This window comes from Dermacentor andersoni, chromosome 6 (assembly GCF_023375885.2).
Source record: "Dermacentor andersoni chromosome 6, qqDerAnde1_hic_scaffold, whole genome shotgun sequence".
NCBI lineage: Eukaryota > Metazoa > Arthropoda > Arachnida > Ixodida > Ixodidae > Dermacentor > Dermacentor andersoni.
In genome coordinates, this window is record NC_092819.1 from 54,288,118 (window position 1) to 54,303,147 (window position 15,030).

A 15,030-nucleotide genomic window follows, 5' to 3' on the forward strand; every position below is an offset into this window, starting at 1 on the left:
GATATGGCTTCAAAGTTCTTATTATTGGGGGAGGGCAATAGGACGCCTGATGCATATGTCTATTAATGAAAGCTTATTCTGCAAACTGTCTCAAATTAAAGCTCTTAGAGTGATTCAATATAGTGGTGTAGGGGTTCCCACTGTTTAGAGTGGTGAATGCTATCCCTAGTGTCTTGAGGGTTTATTCCCGAGTCCAGTGGCAGCACGTATGTTTCGTTAGCAGCAATAGATTGATAGCATGACAGGATAGCTGGAACTTGAAGGAGACAGATAAGCATTCTGCTAATATTTTTTACTCTAGTCGTAAGGCTACTCCCTCAGTGTAACCAAATTCTACTAGTGTGAGGTGCAGTTGCCCATATTATGGAATTGCCTCGGGTGCAAGTAGTCTTGATTTAATCTCCTCATTGCATCTAACCTTGAACACTCCACAGCTATTGGCTCTCAGCTCCAGTTCCTTAAATTTTGGCATCTGTAGGGAACTTTGACCTGTCTTATCTGTGAGAAAAGCTCTTTCTTCTTTAATGTGCATTGAAATGTTGCCACATGTGCATTCTGTGCTTTTTGGGGCCGTGCAATACTTTTGACTGTGATGACCAGTTGCCAGACAGTTGCCAGTAAATGTCTGAAGGTGGTAGTGGGGGGGGATGGGGGAGAATATACTCTGCTTACTTCAGGAAACCTATTTTTCACTCAGGAGACCACTCCCTTGTCGTTTGTCGAGGCTGCTGCCATTCCTTGCAACTCCGACAATTCTCACGCCAGTTGGTATGGGCTGAATCACCAAACTAAGCCGCAGCATGCTTGGTCACTCCTTGGGAGAAATTCTGCTTAGGAATGGCCAAGTGTTGATTGCTCCTCTTCAACAGCAGAGTGGTTCAGCTCGTTGCATAGAATGACTCACTGACACTGTTTTGCGGCACTGGGTTGCCCCGCTCCCTTTCAAGTTCCTGCTGCACGCAGGCGTCTGGTATTTTGGCTTGAGTGTTCATTACTGCCATGATCTACCATTTGAGCAGGCTTGCTTATCATGCTCAAAACCTGTTTCACTGCCTCTTTAATGACTCTTACGCATGTTTTTAATTTTAAACATGCCAGCCCTGGTTAGCGGTTACCCTGGACTGCAAAGACCTGCATTTGCTTATTGCATTGTCTTCATTCTAGGGAGCCCTCAGTGGTCAAGGTGGACAAGGCCCAGCTGCTGGAGGCTGCTCGCAAGAACATGCAGGCCATGTTACAGCGTGGTGTGGTCGCCAAGGGTCTCCCCGTGGCTGCAGCGGCAGCTGTGAACGCGACTGTCAAAGTGAGCTGGCCCACTTCTGCTTTTGCTTGTCCCTATTGGTTTGGGCTTATTTGTGAGCAGTAAATATGGACTAAGGACAACTTGGGGGAGCATTGGTTCAGCACAGCTAGGTAATGGATGCAGTGACATTCAGATCGTATGGTAGGTGAAGAAAGGAAAAATGACAGAACAAAGCTGTGTTGGTGCAGAGAGCTTTGGATCGTTCAATTGGTAGTTTGTGCTTAAACATTTCTCTCTTCTTATGTTTGGGCTGCTAATTTGAGTCGATTCTTTCAGGTTGGTTTCAGGTACTGATACACAGTGTGCCTGTTGTTGTCACAATGCAACGTGTGTTGATCAAAACGTGGTAGTGGATTAAGGAAAATGCTGCGCGTAAAGTTATTAATAGTTGTATTGAAGTTGTACTGGTAGGATGAAGCCACTTGCAAGAATTTTGAAACATATTCAGGAGCTGATGGGTAATCTGACTGTGCTGAACCTTGTTGCCAGTTGAAGGACGGGTTAGATTTTGAATTGGCATAGGTTGGGTGAAGTTTGCAACACAGGCCGACAGGTTGCAACACAGGCTGACAGGACGTTGCAGCAGTTTCTTGCCATTACTGCAAAAATTGTTCTACAAGCATGCATAGAAACTCTCCTGCGGATCGACCTCCTCTGTAACACGCAGGTCATTTGAATCCATCAATCTGGTGCAAGGTACGTCATGGCCAGGCTAACGATTGTAACCCTGTGGGGTTGCAAATCAGTGGCTGCTTTCATTTGCGGCCTGCACAGTACCCATTTGTGGCATTCTTGAGCAGAAAACAATTAGTGCTGTTATTGATACGGGGCTTTGTTTCCGTCAAAATGGCTTTGTGTGTAAGAGGCAGCTGTTGTGGCACCTGACGTCGCAGTCGTTCTCATTAGATTCACACATTGACAAAGAGGGAGAGAGAAACGAGCGCTGTCTTGATGCAGGACTTCACAGGAGACTCCCATTTTGCCGGAGGCGTGCAGAACATCCAGGTCCTTTGATGGGTGCAGGGATCCTATTTCAGACACCTTCGAGTTGGTGGCTACTGTATGCTTTTAAAGAATCCTTTCTGGAAGATGATGCATTGACAGCACCTTAGACCTGCCTGCCAAGAATGAAGCTTCGCAGTAAACGTGGTTTGTGGACCCTCCAGTGTTGTATTTTGTGGGATTGGGGGAGGGATGTACACTATGTGTTGTCTGCGCGCCTTTTTCTGCACTATGCTTGCAGGGTCTGGATGCGGAGTGAAAGAAACTTAGCATTTGTCTGCTACTGGTGGCCTCTGGGGTAACAGTAGAAAAGGTATCTACAATGTGCTCAAATGCTTTTCACTGCTGCCTGGTGGTCGGAAATGTAGCCCTTGAAACTTTGGCTTTTGTCAGTGGTGCTTGATGACTCTCCGACACAAACAGGTGTCCTATTGCAGCATAATATTTTTCTATGAGCCCTTTTCCTTCTTTTTTTTTCTTTTTTGCTGAGGTATGTATTCAACTTGAACATTTATGAAGGCATGATTTCATATGACTGCTTTGTTCCAGGAAACAGAAAATATTGGAGATAAAAGTATGGCCGAATGACACATACAGTAGAGATGAATATAAAATGGAGAACTTGATTTGCATTGCAGACATTGAACTGTCCTTATTATCGTGTTGAGATCAAGAAAGCGCAAAGCAGTACTTGGAAAGTACTGGCCAGCAATCTCCGAAGTCACATATTCAAATTTTACAACAGTACAAGTTGCTTGCGCGTCAAGTGTTACCTTTTATACTGCCATGCATGCACAAGTGAATGAGTTTTTACCTGTTGCATACCCCATCAATAAGTTGTGAGGTGTAATGTTTTGTTATGGTTAGTGACAGCTGTGTTTTAAATTATATTGCGTACTTGACGTCCATGCTTGTAGATTGCGATCTTTAGTATTAAGGGTACACTCACAGTGTACCTCTTTGTTGCAGAATGTTGTGAGTGAGATAAAAATAGGTGCAGGGCAACCATGGAGCTTAGTTGTACACTTACAACAGTACGCTGAGATCAGTTACCAAAAAATGATACATACTGCATTATAGCTGTTGCTATACTGTGATGCTGTAAATTAACTGAAACTCCACTGTTACAGCCTTTGTAATGAGTTTGCCATAACTTTATTAGTGCTGTTGTCGTAATTTTTCTAGTTGCCAATGTGAAGTATTTTTCAATTATCAGAACCTAATAAGTTCTTAAGAGCTGCTCTTCCTAGCTTGAACATGATTGCAAATCTACAGCCATTTCTGCACAGCTTACATGTCATAAGAAAGAAACTATGAAATCGACAAGAAATTAAAGGAAAACTAGCATTTGGGGCCATGTTTTAATCGTAGAAGTTCTAGCACTTGTTTCCCTTGTATACTTTTTTTAACTTTCAGAAGGTTTCTTAATTTGTCTGTCCACTAACTGGCACACAATGCTGCCATTGTAAACAATTATGCGGTATATATGAAAAAGAAGTGTGGCCAGTGATGGCCAACCAAGAAGAGAAATGTGTATACCAGCATTCAGTTGCTTGTTCTCAGTGCCTCACCAACACACCAGTAGAGCATTGGATGCAGCTTTCTACACAATTGACAGAGATTCGCAGATAATGTCTGGTAGCCTAATGCAGCAGATAAAACACTATTTTACATTTTTTTCAAAAGAGAGCCTAGCCCAGCAGACATGTGCTTGGAACTTTTGCTGTAAACGCAAAACTTTGGTTAGAAACACAGCACTCAAGTGTTTGAGTCAGATATGTTGAAGCCTGCATGCTCATGCTTCCTTTTGAATTTTGGCTGCATTTTCCAAAAGATCGTCAGTGGAATGCAGATTTCTGTGATGGCTGTCTAACAGTTCTGTTTTCTAGCAGAATCCCAATAGGATTGCATGTATGGTTACTTAAGGTGCATCAGGAAGTGTCTTGAGCCTGCAGTAAGTAAGGTGTGCACTGGGATGCAGATTCCTGCGGTGGTTGTGAAATGGTTCCTTGCACATCTTCCAGAAGTCTGCTAAATCTCAGTATGACTTTATTGTGATGGTTGAGGGAAGGTCAACGGAACCTTGGTTGGATTTTATTGATGATCGGTAGTAACTTGACGGAGCATCGTAAAAGAGCATTTGCGTTGCGCGCAGGTGGTGGCAGCGGCAGTGGCAGCTGCTGCAGCTGATCCGAAGTCATCGCTGGCTGCCAGGTTGGATGTGGGTGCGGCTGCGACTTCGACGCCCCCGAGTGAGGCTCCAGTCTTGCCCTTGGCATTGTCAGGAGATGGCACGGGCCCCTCTGTGACCCTTGGCATGACCGAGGAGCCGCCGAAGGTCAAAAGGTCCTTGGCTGCACTCACTGGTGAGTGACTACACCGCCGCCCTTCCCAGCACTTGTGGAGCGCACGTACATGGAGCAGAGGTAATGGACAAAGCGCGTAGTATGAGAATTGTAGGCACATCAAGGTAGACCATACAGTAATGTTTGGTCAAGTTGATGTAAGTGCTCCCGAGAATGTTATTCATTAGTTTCTGGCATGTTCTTTGTTTGGTTATCTTTGGACTGGCTCAATTTCTTGGGAAAGGGCTTGCATAACTTACACGGTGGGCTTCACAACTCTCAAAAGACTGTCAAAAAAGGGTGCATCGTCTGCTTGCGATGCTGTATCACTGGCATTGAATTCCTCAGGTGACGAAGCTCATGCTACCCTGTTATGTAGGCTTCTTAGACAGCTGCTTGTTCTATAGATAAAGTAAACCCTCGTTAACTCGAACTCTGATATCTCGAAATATTGGTCAAGTTGAAATTTTTCTCTTGCTCGGTGTCAACCCCATGTAGTTTTTCACCTCTTATCTCAAAATGCTTTTGCACTGCACTCCGAATATCTTGAATTCTTGACTGTGAAAATGTTGGGAAGAGGTTGCTACCCAAAAATTTTTGTCTTCCGATATTGCCAACAAGTGAAACGACCATGAGTTTTTTTGGTGAATTCCGCTTGATTCTCCGCCGCTCTTGTCATCTTCCGTTCATGGTCAGTCGCAACTTCATTGGTAATAGACGGTTTTAGTCTTACATTTTGCTCTGCTCACATTTCACATGTCGAGCCATTGCACGGAAGGGTGTAGATTTCGCATTTCATAAGCGTCCTTTGCCGAGACATGAGCGATGCTCTGTGACCTCGGCTGCAAAACAATCGAGAAGCGAAGCAGACGTGCTTTCACACTCAGCTCAGTCAGCTTTGTAAGCGGAATGAGGGAAGTGATCTTACTGCTGCAGGCATAGTTGTTGTGTACTGGTGCACTAGCGTTCCCACAAAGCAGTTCTTTGGAAATTGATGGCATATGACGGTCTGAGTAGAGCGCACCGTCTATGCAGAGTGCAGGGACTCATATTGAAGCGATAGCTTTAAGGGCCATATTGCGCAGTGAACACGAAGCGGCGTTGAGCATGCACTAACATGCTAACTTCGGCTGGTTGGCACATGTCTGAAGAATGAGTTGACTGTGAGCGAAACGTGTCTACCCGCACCCGCACAAATCGGCACGCAACCGATGCTTTCTACCAACCATTCTGCGGCGCACCGCGTTTCTACCATCTGCGGCAGCGGCTGGGGGGGGGGGGGGAAAGAAACAAAAACCAGAAAGCTCGCCTTTGTGCATAGCATTCGCCGCAAGCGTTTTCCAGTAAAGATTATGGTTGCATAAGCTGCAGTTGCCGGGAAGTGGAGAAGCAGTGAGGGACTGTTTACTACTATCACATTCTACTCCTAAGGCAAAGCTTAAAGGGCCCCTGAAACGGCTCGGACAAATTTTGTAGACGCGTAGGGTACAGCTTAAGTAGAACATTCGCACCACAATTTAAGGGGGGATGAGGGGATCGGAACTAACTTTTTCATTTTTTATCTTAGAGTGATGAAATTTGGCATACAGGTTCGAAATAGCATCAAACAGACAGCTGCAAAGTTTCACAATCATATCTTCAGTAGTTTTTATTTTATCATTATTTATATATTGCTCACATGTTGCTTGCTCGTGGAAAGCCTAGCGTGACAGCAAAATGGGTTATGGGTCTGTAAATGTTTTTAATAGTTACTAAGAAGTATAGTCTAAGTCAAGATTCTCTTAATTTCTTTTTAAATTTCTCTGCTCTTCTTCTAAACGATATAGTATGCACCTTCTCTTTATGTTTAGAATGTATCATGCTCCAATTATTGTGTAATAAAAAAATGGTGAGCCTAAATGGTAAATCTGAGACTGTCTTGACATAAGGCACACTTCACCAATTGCAGCAAAACAAACAGGATTAAAATCCGTGCTCCCATTGCCGTGCTATGCTTTCCACGAGCGAGGTGATAAGCTCAAAACAAACTTTTGAGAAAACAAGCCTCAAAGTTCCATACTGGCACACACTGTCTAGAATGCTCCTGCATTGTAGAATTTGGTGTCCTTGGCAGCAGGTGACTTCTTAGCCCTCTGTCCTTTCAGGAGATGGACTTTGTGTGCCTTCTTCATTCGCTGGGAGTCTTTCTCGACAGCCCGCTGAAGAGAGAGGGCACCCGGGCGCAGGCCCAATGTTGTGCACAGGTCTGAATAAGCTTTCAGACTGCCCGAGTTGTACTTTGAAATTGCCTCGTGCACTGCTGTTTCCACAGCAAACAGTGAGGCATGCTGGTCTTTTGATACTAGTGACCATATCACTGAATGGAGACTCTCAGCCGCGTTTTGAGTTTTGCCTCCTCTGCACCGGGCCAGCAACTGAGGGTCTGAGAGGCGCTGGTACACAGGCAGGAGTGCTTCAGCAACTTTAGCTGAAAGCTTGTACTTGTGAGCTGGTGCTGGCTGCCCTTCTGCCTCAGCTGACCGGTGGTTGCACCAGCTAAGGGGGCCAGGGGGACACAGCTCATGATGGGGCTCATCATCTGTTGATGTGATGTGGTAGTACGTTGCCATTACTGCCCTTTGCATTTCCTCGACTTCCGAGTGGTTCCGCAGAGCAAGGCCATAGTAGTTTGTCAGTTTTTTGATGAGCTGCTGTGTCAGGCCCCCCTTTCCACCTAGTGGCTCTCCTTTCTTTGCCTTGGCCACCAAAGAGCGAAGTGCAGCCCCCATTCGTTTTTTAACATGATTTATGCAGTCCTCTTTAGATAGCTGCACAAAACCATAAACTTCTTCATCACATAGAGTGCGAAACATGCGGCTGTCCCCGTCACAAACTATGTTTGTGTAACGTAGATCATTTCTGCTCAAGGAGCGCCTGAAGAGCTGTAGTGCAGCCTCAACCTCCATTCTTCCAGAATTCACATCAGTGTTTTTCTGGCACTGGTGTTGCTGCTTCCATTCAGCATAGTTGGGGTCACTTTCTGCTGGCTGTCGGCTGCACCCAAGGCAGAAGTTGGACAGAACTATGCAGTCCAACACAAGCCCTGTATGGAAATCAATTATACAGCCTACGCCGGTATGGGAGCTGTGGCCGCGTGTCAACCATGTGCCATCATACACTACTGTAATGTTCTTTGAAAATGTTGTCTCCATTTCAGTGTACACCTTTTTCACTGCCTCTACAGCATCTGTGAAGATGTTGTGTGCAGCTGCCGCTGCGGCAGGCTTGAAAGTCTTTTTGAGGTGCCCATCATATGTTTTGTGGTGTAACCCACGATGCGAGACATTCATGGTGGCCCAGAAGTCATTAAGAGCAGTTGGTCCTTTCCCAATGCTCTTTATTGCTTGCATAGCTCTGATGTTGACCTCGAAAGCTCTAGAGCCGCTCTTCCTTTGTGAGGACCACTCAGACTGTAGGGTACTACCACAGGAAATGCATGAAAGTACCATCTTCACAGCTAGTCCCAGTTCAGTCTCGCGGTGCACTGCTAGGCCGGGCTGCTGACAAGTTGGGCAAAGCGGGGAACCAATCAGCGAGTTCAAAGCAGCAACTTGAACAAGCATAAACTCCTCTTCTGGAGGTGCGGGAATGGCATTTTCCTGTGAGCCAGTCAGCCCGAACTTGCGCTCCGTTGCTGAAACCGCGCGAAGCGATTCGCGAACTCTCGACGCTTGCAGTTCTGCAGTTTCCGCGGACACAAATCGTGTTTCCAGGTGAGCTTGAATAGTGCGACGTTCACTGGGCGAACAGTCAACACTGCGATGAGCGGCAAGGTCGGCCGCCGGCGCATCCGCGGCAGCGAGCGTGCGCCCGCGTTGCAGCTCCGTCGAAGCGCCGGAACTCGTCGATGGCATGGGACTGCCTTCACTGGCGGTTGTTGGCTGCGGAGACATCTCGGCGTTGAACGACACACCGCGGAAGCGCGTCTCCGATGCTCTGCAGTCGGGCGGCGATGACCGCTGCAAGCTCACTCCGTAATCTGTGCTGGACGAACTTGCGACGGGACGCTCGCGTACGGCGAGACTCACTGGCATGTCGATCGTCACCGGTGAAGTAACACTGCGCCCGCGCTTCGACGGCAAAAGATCATGGTTCGTCTCACTATCGCTGGCTGGTGCTCGACTCGGCGCAAGATCCCGCAGCACGTTGGGCGAGAGATCGCACAGCACGTTGGGCGCGTACTCCGCCGATTCTGAACGGACGCTCGGCTCGGCCGAACCACCTGCTGACAATCGCCGCTTCTTCCTTGCTGTGACGGGCTTGCGTTTCCGCTTCCCGTAGGCATGCTTCGTCCGGTACTTCTTTTCGAACGTGCGCGGATCCATTGCACGTGGCCGACGTCCTCGAAACACAAGAGAAGGAAAGTCCAGAAAGGCTTCCCAGCAGCGGACAAAAGCAGACGCTCCTTGCGCTCCTTGCCTCGGCCGCCATTATGGCGCGGCGTCGACCAATGAGGAGGCGCCTTACAACGAGCCGCGGCGCAGAGCCAATCGGGGCGCGGCAGCCATTGGCTGCTCCGTGCTGCCACTCTCCTGTTTTTCTTTTTTTGTGCGCTTGCTGGCTGGCAGGGAAGGAAGGGAAGGGCTGGGACAAAGAGTCAAAGAGTCGGGCTTTCCAACGATACCAAAATGGCGGCGCTCCGTGGCGGGAAAGCCGAGCAGTCGCGCGTTGAACTTCGCGGCTTTTTCGCGATTTCGGGCGGATTTGTGGACGCCGGCACCGACAAATATATTTATTTTAAGTGCTTAGAGTTTGTTTTTCGGTGAAATATTTCAGTACAAGATAGAAATGATGCTGTAGATTCTGAAAAGCGTACTTTTCAAAAATCGATTTTTTTCGCGAAAATCGCGATCTGATCCCCGCTTCCCCCCTTAAGTGAAGCGTTACGTATTAATGGAGCTACAAGCGATTAGAAGTTACCCTCCTCCCTAGCCATGCTTTTCCTCCTCAACTCGTTAGCCGAGCGAGCGGGGCTAAGCTCCACCTTCACTGGTTCTGCGTCACGATGCGACATCACATCGTCCACTTCCGGTTGTTTTGGAGCCCGCACCCGCCCGCGCGAGACCTCTCCGCTAGCCGCTTGGCCGTCGACACCAAGCGAGAGCTAACAAAGCAGCGTGCGTTGCGAACATTCTGTCGTAGCGCCGAACGAGTCTTGTATTCCGGTAACCACAGGCAAGTTGGTCATTTCGGCAAATGACTGGAGGCATAAACTCAAGCTGATGAAGGAACTTTAGCGTAGACGTACGTGAGCGGCCTGATCGGTCTGCACGGTCCATACACTTGTTGGCGCGGCGCTTAACCAGCCAAACAAAGCGCTGATATTGCTCTAACCAAGTGTAAAACATTTTAAACATTTGTAAAAACAACGTGTTGATGATTACACTCCTGCGAAAAATACACACCAGCAGCAAAGAAGAATACACTTCGTTGCTGCTACTGTGTATGGTTGAGCTCTGTGCCACCAGGTGGCTGCACCGTGCAGACCATTCACATTTGCCCTTCTGCCAGTGCTCATCTCATGGCTCATCCTGTTACGGCACAGTCAAGAGGCGAGATTCTGTCCCTTTGCGTTTGCCCTAATACCGGAGTCGCGGAACGTTATTGTGTTAGTAATCTTCCCGTGTAAAGTGACGGCCACAAACACGCAAATCCTGGCGCCGATCGGATAGCGGCAGTCCGATGTGCAGCAGCCAGTTCGCTTGTACGCTGCCTTGCAGAGGGACACGATGTCGCAGCTTGACATATTGCCAGTCGCTACGTTTGCGGTCCACAAGGCAATAAAGTCGAATCATAGTGCTCGCGAAAAGACTGAGACCGACTCTGACCGCGGAGCTCTCGTCAAAATGCAGTACGTTGTAACACAAGCAGACGACACTTGCTGTGTGCCGGAAGTGGTGTACTGAAAAAATTTTCTTGTGCATTCTCTTTATGTTACTTTCTTTTCATAAAAACAAATTAACTAACATTCCAACTATTATGAAGATCATTTGTTTACCATAAAGTTGGAAAAATTATCGATCACGCGCCCTGGTCAGCCAATCGGATAGCTCGCCCCACTGACGTGGTATGGGTGATTTCGGTCATATGGGTAGGGGCGACTTAAAATTCCGCCGAGCAGTGTGCTGCGATCGGCAGCGATGTGCATTTTTAAAACCTTATAATAAATTACACGCTTTACGCGGGGCACTTAGATGTGTCAGTTAATGATCAGAAGGACCTACTCTAATGACTCAGTACGTTTGTAGAAAATCGTCAAAAGCGTTTCAGGGTCCCTTTAAGCGTCTCCCAATTTTTCTTCGTGATTTCGCTTATCTCGAAAATTTGTCCCTGCTTTTACAACTTTATGATTAGCAAGCAGAAGCCTTTATGATTAGCAAGCAGTTCGATTTCGTTGTCCTGTGTGTAGGCGGTGCTAGTGTCTGGTCATAGCTACCGGCATGCTGAGTGTGTTGTCTTGTTGACAAATCTAATGTCAAACTGGACTGGCGCTAAGAATATTTTGTCTCCAACTGTTTGTGCTTCTGGGGCCTATTGTGAATTGCAGCCTGTGTAAGTAGTACAACTAGGTGGTACAACTAGGTGGTCATAACTGGCATTCTTTTCTTCCTCCACCTTTCTTTCGATCTCTTCTTGCAGAAATCTGCAAGGCCATCTCCGACGAAGAGAAGCGCGAGTACGCTGGTGAAGTGGAACCCAAGACGGCTGAAGAAGTGGCTGAAGAGTTCCAACAAACACACCACCACCCTTTCAAACTGAAGGAACCTCCACCCCCGATTAGGTTTAACATTCCTGTAAGTACCTACTACGCCGACGAAAACAATTCCGTTCGGGCGATCACCTATCACTGACAGGACATAAAAAAAGGAAAAAGCAAAACAGAAACACCGATCACGCACTAGACAGGACGATGAGCAAGGGACTTGTTTTTGTTGTGACATCATTTTTGTCAGTCAGTCTGGAGACACTCCTCACATTATTTTTTTCCTTTGTTGCACCTTCACACTTTTCACTGCTGTTGCTCCTCTGTGACTGTGAAGCCCCTGGGCCCTGGACATGTAAAAAAAAAAAAAATCACTTGAGACAGTTTGTTTTTCGGAAACCATTAAAAAATTTGTGTCATTGACTCAACAGCTCACCTCACTGTGTTGTGTTCTTGGATGTGTGATCCCGATAGAAACTATTTTTATTAGTCGGTGACAACATAAGGGTGAAGTGGCAAATACCTTGTTCTGTAACTAAACGAAAACTTGTCCACCCATTGCTGCGGCATTGCAGCGGAGGCGAACTTCATTTAGTGTAGGCTTTTCTTGTTGGGAACAGTGTTATTGGGTGCAGATGTGCTGAGAGTGGTGCAGTTCTGTGAGCAGAGCTTGTGCTGAATTCTTAGGTTGTCGCCTGGTGTAGTGTGTGATCGACTTATACAGGTGTTGCGCGGCGCACGGTTGAGCCCAATCAGGATTGAATTTCTTGGTCACGGTCGGCTCTTTCTTGCAAGCTATGGCAGGGAGCCATTGGCGGCCAAGAATTTCGATCCATATTGGGCTCTATTGCGATCCAAAGTGGCCGTGTGACAGCGGTGTTAGACATTGTTGACTTCATTGTCAATTTTGTGAGACTGCTAGGAAACCAACATCACTGCTTTGTAATTTTACGGTGCAGTTACTTTCATAACACGTAGTTCGGTGCATTGCATTGTGCAGTGCACATAGTTACGACAACAGGGACAAATGAAACTCCTAAAGGCTGCTAAGCTTGTGTGTGTTTGTACACGACTTCATGCTTTGTAATTCTGGGACTGACATTGGTTAAGAGTGGTTGTCATCTCTGTCGCTTCATTTGAAAAGTACAGGCATGAAATGCATATTGGTCCTGTCATCACTTGACTATTGCAAAAGAATTCAAACCAGAGCCACATACAAAATGTTTCCATGCAATAAGTGCCTCGTCAGCGTGCGCTGTTGTCGGTCTCATTAATACAGCCTTGCCCTCGTTAAGAGCATGTTTATTTCACATGAGTTGCAAAGTCTTGGTAGCTCACTGACAGATGTCATAAATCACCGGAAAGTAAACACTGCTTTACTGAAGTTACCTCAGCCAAAGAAAGAGAGCAGCATTTTTAAGGGGTACGAGGCACTTCAAAAAACTTTTTTATTTTTTAAACAATTTTAATGAAATTTGCACACTTGCACATTTGTATTTTTACCAACTGATTTCAGAAATGCATTTTTGTCCTATGATTAGAGTGCCTCGTTACCCCCTTACAGAGAAGACTTGAAGAACAGCAGGCCGAAATGTTCGTTTGTGTGAGGTTAATTAATCTTCACAATTCAAGGTGTGCATACTTCATTGCAGTAAATTGAAGTAAAATCCCACATTTCTGCATGCATAGCTCATGCCAAAAATTAAAGAAATTTTAAGGCATAACAGGGGTACAGGTTATAGTGCACATTCTGGCTGCACATGCAGCTTCACAGCAGTGTGCCCTGCAATGCCGTGAAGCAGTGCGTGAAGGAAAAATTTGCGCTTGCTGGCCAACAAAGGTACATACGGAAGCTGAATTTACGTATAAATGCCCCTCACGTTCCTGTGAAGCCACAGCACGCCTTAGCAGTGAGCAGCAGCAGCAAAAATACAAAACGGGATTTCTTCTGGATCATGGCTTTGTGCCGACAGCTGTACTGGGTCACATTCACAACATAATTGTAATTGTTTGCATAGCTTATACCCATGCCTTCTCTCCGTCCCCCCCTTTCTTTTTTGCATTTGAGAGTGCGGGTTATGTGCATAAACATTAAAATAGGGCAGGCAGCCTTGCCGCGAGGTTGCCTTGGTTGGAATTAACAACTTGAATGAAAGGGCTACGTTCGAAGGTGCTTGCAACTTGTCACTTTGCAAGTCCATGTGATACATTCAGTTGTGATCACAGCATAACTAGAAATACAGCTGGTGTACTGTCCAGTGGAGCTATATATGCCCAGTGGAGCTATAGTTTATCTGTGCGTCACACGCAGTTCTTGCTTGAAACAGAAGACACATTGCACAGTTACTTGCGTGACCTGATGCATGACCCGATGTTCCACCAACTGCATCAAAAAACAGGTTCGGACAATTGGAGCAGCCCTCGTTTGGGTACGACATGTCGTCACATCGTGCCACATGTTTCCTGCTTGTGGTAATTGTGGAAAACACTCCGTCAAATGTATCCACTTTACCTTATGTACCTTATGTCAATGCATGTCACTGTTGTGCTTACGTAGTATGCGGACAGTGGGAAAGTTGAAAGGCAAAAGTTTTTGATGCTATAGTATCGAGAGGTATAAAAATGGCACCAGTATAGCAAACCTCTAATTTGGCAATATGATGAATGGCCATTGGAAAGGTGCACAGTGCTGTGTCTTGACTAAAGGTACTTAATGTATTGAAAACATACCAAGCTGCCCCTCCACTACATTCTGTCATGCTTCCAGCTACTCATGCAGGTGACATCTTTTGACTGATTTACCTCGACACTTAGTTGAATGACTAAATTGCAAATTGAACCAGAATGCAGCATCAGCGAAAGCAGATTTAGCAAACGTTTCTATGCTACTGCACTGGCAAGTGGAAAGCGCTGCCTGTGATCCACGAGTGTGAAAAGTGGGCAGGGTGACTGTGTAGCTAGTCTCACAAGCTGCGTTATTGCAGTGAGTTTACATTGAAGGCTTCTGGTTTGCATCCGAGTTTTAGTGTCTGGTGAGGGATTGCCTGGTGGCGCGTCCTTGGAAAGCAAATTCTTGGTTTGCACATGTATTCACCGTATGCGTACATCGTTATATGTAGTCGTAGTCCATGGTCCGCACATTTATTAGGAAGGAAAGTACATTTACTCCAGTGCGGTATCTGCACGCACATTTCATGGTGGCTTTCTTTGGTGTAAAGGAGAGATGCAGTGTACACTCGAAAACCCTTCTTCGCCGGCATCTGGTTTTTATATTTCGTACCGTTTGTAGAATTCATACTGGAATACCAGGCACAGCATGCTAACACATGATTGGGTTGGTTCTTTCTGCGCATTGTCGCAGTATCTAGTACTTTGGTAGCGGTAGACGTAGTGCTGCCGATTGAGCGCCTGCCTTGAATGCCTTGACTTGGCGTCATATTTTCTTTGCATGTATAGGTGAGCGTTTCGTTTGTGTTTACAGATGTCCTCTTTCAATGCCTTATTTTTGAGAGTATGTATAGCATTAGTGCTCGGTGAAATTAGTATTTCAGGTATCTCGGCATAACGGAGAGAGCTTGTGTTCAAATTATTGTCTCGTGTCTTGGTGATGTGACATTATTTGTTGTTTCGATCTTTTG

At 46.4% G+C, this 15,030-nt stretch overlaps 1 protein-coding gene across 4 annotated transcripts in view; it reads left to right on the plus strand.

Moving 5' to 3' along the window:
- LOC126522864 (uncharacterized) overlaps window positions 1-15,030 on the plus strand; it is a 76,261-nt gene that overhangs the window by 20,837 nt on the left and 40,394 nt on the right. For all 4 annotated transcript variants that reach the window (XM_072288737.1, XM_072288738.1, XM_072288739.1 and 1 more), the window contains 3 exons: window positions 1,165-1,303; window positions 4,461-4,671; window positions 11,329-11,483. In XM_072288737.1, coding sequence (XP_072144838.1) covers window positions 1,165-1,303; window positions 4,461-4,671; window positions 11,329-11,483 — 505 coding nt within the window. The remainder of the gene's footprint in view (window positions 1-1,164; window positions 1,304-4,460; window positions 4,672-11,328; window positions 11,484-15,030) is intronic.